Here is a 6,630-nt window from a genome sequence, read left to right as displayed (position 1 = left end):
ATCAATTAGAGGGGCTCACCCTTTCCTCCTCCTCTAGTTGAGGTTGTGTGGGTCATACGGCATCAACCTGATATTTCCTGTGGGTTCTCAGAAGTTCTCTATACTTGGTGGAGTCAGAGCCCTTCAACAAGAATTGATCACAGTTACAAACCTTCGAATGAGACAGAGATGCTGAATGAATCAGCTTTCACACTCTCAGTTCTACAGGCACATTGCAGCTCTTACCTCCAAACTTACCACCTGAGATTCAAATTAGTATGGGCACATTTGAAATGTGGCTAGTGTGAGTGAGCAATGTGGTGTTATTTTAATTCGCTGAATGTTGGTGTAAAATTAATTATAAGCAGACACATGTGGCTAGAGGCTAGCACCCTGGAGAGCACAGTTCTAGAATCCAAAGATGAAAAAGAGGTCACTTGCCCTCCGCTGGTTGTTTCTTGGTTGTAGTTTGCTGGCCTGATCTGATCATTCATGTATAGGCATTTCTGGGCTCGTGCACACATGACGGGCACAACTTAAGACTCTGGGACACTAAACAGTAAGGTCAACCACCAGGTCCTAGAGGAAGCGACCTACAGAAATCCCAATGTCACTGCATAGAAACAAACAAACAAACCCTAAAATATATATGGAACCACAAAGGACCCCTAATAACCAAAACAATCTTGAGAATGAAGAACAAAGATGGAATCCCCCCACTTCCTGACTTTAAAGCATATTACAAAGCTACGGTAATCCAACAGAATGGTACTAGCATAAAAACAGGCCGGTAGACCAGTGGAACAGAGCAGAGAGCCCCCAAATAAACTCACACGTACATAGATAAATGATCTGTGACAAGGGTGCCAAGATTGCACAATGGGGAAAGTAAAGGAGGCACGGAGTGAACACTGACACTCCCTAACCCAGCTGTTTAGGAGATTTGCAACAAGGGTGATGGGCACCAAGCTAAAAGCCAAGTTTTACTTTAAATTCCTATTTGCCACTGTATCTTGGGTATGGACTTACAGGATTTGAGCATTTCTCATGGTATGGTGATGTCATAAATCACATTAAATTATCTTCCTGATTCTTAACTGCTCTGGGCCATGTACAAGCAATGACCTCAGCTATGACAGATGTTGGCCTACACTGTCCTACATGGGGCCTCTTAGCTCTCAGAATCAGTGGACTGACCAGGAGCATGTGGACTTTCTATGTGACTTTCACTCTAATGACTATGTCAGAGCTGGCTGTTAAATCCATCTATAGTTGTTCTGGGTTATGTGACCACTGAGGCCACCTTATAACGTGGTCAGTGTTTGGGAAATGTGTACACTTTAGTACTTTGGGAGTGTACACGGATGCTGAAACCCCCCTGCTCTGTGACTAATGATCCCGTAGCTGAGTGATAAGTGCAGATCAGTAGCACAGAGCATCAGCAATGGGGACACAGGCCTAGGTCCACACTTTGACTTTCCTACTCAGGAGGTCAAGACCTGGGACAGTCTTTTCTGCTCTATCTCCGAGGAAGGGAACATTCAACAAACTTCCAGGCACAGTTGTGGTGATGGAGGAATTCGGGATTGTATGAGTAGCTAGGGAGGAGGACTGGCTCTTCTCCTTCCTCCCACATACAATAGCTGATGACGCTTTAAGATTCCTTAGTTCAGGAATGAATATGAGAGTCTATATCTTTTACGTTACTGTAGGAAGTAAAAGAACAAACCACACTCTTGGGCTCTAAAAGAAAAAAGGGCTTTAATATAATAATATTTGAATTTACCACTTACTATTTAAGAGAATAAATATTGCCCCCCGTCAAATAACTAAATAGATGGGAGGAAGGGGTGTGGAACACATGGGGCGCATGCACCGCAAATCCCCAGCTGCTGAGGAATCCCTGCAGGGCCACTGGACACTTGCTCAGCCCTGAGGTTGACTGCGGCTAGTTCTTCTCCTTCTTGAGTGCTGCTGACCAGCTAGGACCGGGGCTCCAGCTGGCAGGACAGGGTGTAGCTAAGGACAGAGGGATACCTGTGAGTTGCCCAAGAGCTTCCATTCAAGAGTCCCTGCCAGTGTTTGCCCACAGCTGGAGTCAGGCGCCCCGGCAACAAGGCCTGAGGCTGCCCAGGGAAGGAGGATCCCAGGAGTGGCCAGCAGAAAGAGTCCACCCCGAACCTCACCGACCCAGATCCTGATGGGCCTCACCTCTCAGCCTCGCTGAGCGACTCCATAGCCTGGAACCAGGCCTGAAAAGGATCCTCGGGCTCTAGGGTGTAATTCTCAGCAGCCACCTGGAGCAGCACGATGTCCGTCATGACTTGGTATTCCTGAGCAGAGAGAGAAGCACAGGATGTATAGGGAGCCTTGGTGGGGGGGGAGCGGGAGCTGCAGGGTCTGGTGAGGGTTGAGCAGCAGGACCGGGCACCCATCCCAGGTCCTGGCACACATGGCCACCCTCCTGCCTAGAGATTGATCCGGTCTCCACCTGTTCTCAGAGGTGAATATCAGTAGCCTCTCCTCCGGGAAGTTCTCCTGGATGCCATGCGTCTGTCCCCATCTCCTAATGGGATGGGTCTTGCACTGCTTTCTTCTCAAGGGATCCCAGGAAATGTGAGGTGGAGGGGATGGAGCCAAGCAATGTTCTTCCCAGGGACATCTCTGAGGCCCACTCCCTACCCTTCCCTGCGGGAAGCGCCACATATGCTCACCTTATTTCTTTTGTGGTCGTTGATCTCATTCCCGTGGAAAGCAGACAAAGTCCATCAGAATGAGGCCCCTGGTTCTTAGGAGCACTTGATTCCCATCCCTTCTCATGCTGCACCATGGCCAGGACCCGTGAGGGGGCCGTGCATACACAGATAGCGGGCCTGGGATGTAGGCCAGGCTCTGGGGTCCAGAGAAAGGAGGACATGGGGCAGATGGACTGGCTACAGGTCGGGACCCTGCAGCACCACCCTCTCGGAAGACAGTGGGGGAGGCCGAAGCCTCAGGCAGGAAGGGGCTGCTGCGGCTACTGAGGTGCTTGCTGACGTGGAGGGTCCTGACTTCATTCTCCCCCCACGGGCAAACTCACCGGGGGAGGCTGAGGTCCAGTCAGACAGACCTAATGCAGCCCTGCCTTCAGGAAGCTCTGCTGCTTCACCAGTCTTCGGCACCGGGAGCCGTGGCCTAACTGCAGCCTCACCTCGCTCATCCCTGAGATGGGCAACAGCCCCCAGGCTCACAGGGTAGCCGTGAGGCTGTCAAGAGGGGAGGTTTGCCGAGTCCTGACAGCTCAGGGCTCAGTACAGGGGCGCTCTGCTCCCAAACCTCCGGATTCTGGTCCCTCCCCCACAATCCTCAGGCTCACCCACCTCCAGATAGTCCTCCATTGCAATATCCAGCATCACCAGTTCAGTGAGGAAAGTGCCAAGTTAGGGGACAACACCCTGTGTCATGAGGGGGAGGGTTGGGATGAGTCCCTGCTCTCTGGTGCCCACAGGGACCCTCCCCTGAAAATGCTGCAGCCTCCTCGCCCAGCCCAGTTTCCCACATGGAGCAGCCTAGGACCCTTAGCAGTCTCCCCTAAATTCCCTTTCCCCTCACCCTCCAAGAACGTCATACTCTTCCTAATCACCTCCAGGGCCTGCTTTTAGAAAATCACAGGGTATATAGCCCTGGGCTCCTCCCCATTCCGAAACCCATTCTGGATCCAGCTTTCTAGACCCTCCTGCTGGTCACTTTGAAACAAGAATTTTAGAAGCAACAGGAAGTGGAGCTGGAGTTGAAGTCCCACCTGTACTGATTTGGAGGCTTCCAGCCCTCAGGGAGAAGCCCCTCTCCTCTGACTTTGGAGGCCCTGGGTCTCAGGCACACTCACTTTCTTCTGCAGCCTCTTCTTCTAGGCTCTCCGGAGGGCCATCACCAGGGTGGCAGATTTATTAGATGGTTGCTCCTGTAGGGCCAAGGACAAGATCCTTGAGACCGTAATACCCTCAGTCCACTTGCCCCCACCATCTTTTAATTCAGACCCTAGATATCTGACTTAAGTCAGCTGATAACTGATAAACATTATCCTTAAGCATGCCATGTGTGATTCTAGACAAATCTCAGCTCCAACATTCACTCTATGTGTGACCCTGAGCTTGAAGTCTGGCCTCCCTGAGCCTGTTTTCTCATCAGGAAAAGTGAGAATTCTACCTACCTCCCATCGTCTCCTGAGGACTCAGTATCGTATTACTATCATTATTGTTGTGGCCCTCAACCCATCCCATCCCCATCACTGAGCAGAGCCCTGTCCTCTGGGCTTTCAAGGTTTGTACAGGTGTCCATCTGGACTAGCTGTTGACACAGAGAGACAGGGTGTCTAGGCTAGGGAATCTGGTTGAGCAGCACCTGGTTGTTCCACCCCCAACGGAATCTTCACCCCAGCCTGTCACCACATTCATGCCAAAGGCTTCCCCTCTCCAAGGAATGCTTCAGGCCATTCCCTATTTCATCCATGCAGGACCCTGTTCCCTCACACCCTTCTTCTCTTTCCAGACCTGCACCTTCCATGCTACCTTGATGACTAGTTTCCTGCTCTGTGGGTTGTCTTCAGTGCCCAGCTTTTTAAAGTTTTGAAAGCACTTCCTGAATAGAGGGAAAGGAGGCAGGACGATTGGAGGAATAATGTGGCAGGGTTGAGTGCAAGTCCCTTTTATTTGAGAACCCCAAAGTGTCAAATTGGCTGGATAACAGTTTTCTCTGGGTTCCTCTGAGCACTAAGGTCTTTGTAGGACATGGGAGAGAGCTCTGATGTAGGTCATCCTATGACTCCATTCCCATATTAATTGAGCAGCTCTGTTTTGGTCAATTTTGGTTTCAATTGGGCAGAGTTTAGTGGTTGTAAAGTAAACACATGAAAATATTTATTCAGCTCAGCCTTGTGGGGGAACATTTAGGAAAACTGATTTCTAAAGCAGGAGACATGGTGGCCTATTCTCCAGGGAGGCTGAGAGACCTGCCTGCCAGCCCAGGTCCTGTAGTCAGGGATTGCTGCTTCCCAGGAGGTCCAAGCTGGCTGAGGGGGAAGAGGACAGGCCTCTGGGAGATCCCTCATCTATCCTGGTCCGTCCATGCAGAGAGACCGTCTCACCTGGAAACTTTCTCCCATGTCTTCTTGAGGTGGTATATTGAGACAGTCTGCAGAGCCGAGACGATGGCATTCAGGGAGTAGTAGTTCTGCAGGATTTGACAGGCCTGGGGAGGGAAGAGAATGAGCTGTCACGTGGGTAGTGGAGGCTGATTTTCTCTAGAGCTTCAGTCACCCTCAGTTTAAATCACTCCTCCTGGATGAAGCAGATGTCCAGGGACCTGCCGAAGGGCACATATAAGGCCCAAAGAGTCCCACTGCTGGGAGACGAAGGATTTTACCTCACTCCAAGGAAGAAGTCAAGGAGGAACTGAGCATCCCAACATTGGGCCATGCAAGTCACAGTCAGCCTCTGGAAGGAAGAGCCTAGGGACTGCACAGTCCCTAGGGCAAAGACCAGGGCCTTCCACCCTGACACCCGATCAAGGGAAGAGCAGTGCCCGAGACTCAGGAGAGCACCTCGGCTGGGCTTCCCATTGCGTACCTTGGCCACCTTGATCCAGTGCTCCACCACCATGGCCCTGTCCCGGGCTGTCATGCTTGGGTTGCCAAGGCAGGTGGTGATGACACACTCGGACACACCGTTGAACTGGGCGACAGTGGCCCAGACTGTGGGTGCCAGGTGCTCACTGCCAGGCTTGTTGTGCTTGGACCAGACAGAGCCCAGGCACTGATGGGGCAGCAGCTTCTTGAACAGCTCCTAGAGAACAGGCGGACCTTGGTTCACCCAGCCATTTCCCATGCAAGACTCATGTCCTACGTAGGGGTCACAGGTCAGAGCTGGACCTCAGGGAGCTGAGAATCTGGCCTGAGCCTGGTTGGAGTCCCTGGATTTCACTCTATTCTTTTTCACTGAGGGGCCCAGGACAGGACAGCCCAGGAGCAAATAGAGACGAGGGAAGGAAGGAGGGCATTTGCATCCTGATCATCTTCACAAACTCCAAGCTCCACGGTGCTGTTCAAGGTGGCTCCTCCCAAGGGGGACTCTTCCCCTCCAACTATTCATCCCTCTGGTTCTACTCCCCTCTCAGATGCACATTCTCACATGATAGCTACAACCACAGGTTTATCTATCTGCCCTGCACTTAAGTACACATCAGATACCTAGTAATTGCTGAGGGTACTCAGCCTCCAAAACAAGTGGGTGGGCGACCCATGGACTTGACTGAACACAGGGAGCTGCCCTCCTCCACCCACGGGACCAGGGCCTGCCCATTGGTCTCTCCATTCTGGCTCATTTCTTCTCCCTAGTACCTCCGTATCAGTGCTTATCAGGGTCTCTCGCTACAGTCCGCAGCTGGACAGTGAAAGCTTGGGGCTAAGCGCCTTGACGGGTTGACAGGGTTGGGAAGTGGTGGAGCTGAGATTTGGTCCCAGACCATAGGAGTCCACATCAGGGAAAGGCAGGTGTGAGGCAGCCGAGAGCAGAAGAAATGCTTGTCCCTGCCCCACCCTGAGAGCCTAACTGCTCACCGCATCCATATATGTGAGTTGCTCTGTCACAAGCCTGGAAGGGAAGTCCAGGTCAGGGT

General features: G+C 51.8%; 1 protein-coding gene across 21 annotated transcripts in view; it reads right to left on the bottom strand.

The window, feature by feature from the left end:
• The window catches only part of LOC125280891 (ral guanine nucleotide dissociation stimulator-like), a 31,754-nt gene extending 25,124 nt beyond the window's left edge, over nucleotides 1-6,630 (bottom strand). For 3 of the 21 annotated variants that reach the window (XR_008960251.1, XR_008960237.1, XR_008960249.1), the window contains exons 1-5: nucleotides 5,102-5,571; nucleotides 3,761-3,919; nucleotides 3,339-3,413; nucleotides 2,694-3,224; nucleotides 2,191-2,312 (exon numbers count right to left, since the gene is read on the bottom strand). Coding sequence is in view for 1 of the 21 variants with exons in the window: in XM_057314749.1 (XP_057170732.1) it covers nucleotides 3,886-3,919; nucleotides 5,102-5,205; nucleotides 5,583-5,798; nucleotides 6,572-6,580 (363 nt within the window). In the remaining 20 variants the exon portion in view is untranslated. The other 18 variants (XR_008960240.1, XR_008960238.1, XR_008960239.1 and 15 more) reach the window with 16 other exon arrangements.

Source organism: Ursus arctos, unplaced genomic scaffold, assembly GCF_023065955.2.
Source record: "Ursus arctos isolate Adak ecotype North America unplaced genomic scaffold, UrsArc2.0 scaffold_198, whole genome shotgun sequence".
In the NCBI taxonomy this organism is placed as follows: domain Eukaryota; kingdom Metazoa; phylum Chordata; class Mammalia; order Carnivora; family Ursidae; genus Ursus; species Ursus arctos.
This window is presented reverse-complemented; position numbering and strand designations above follow the sequence as displayed.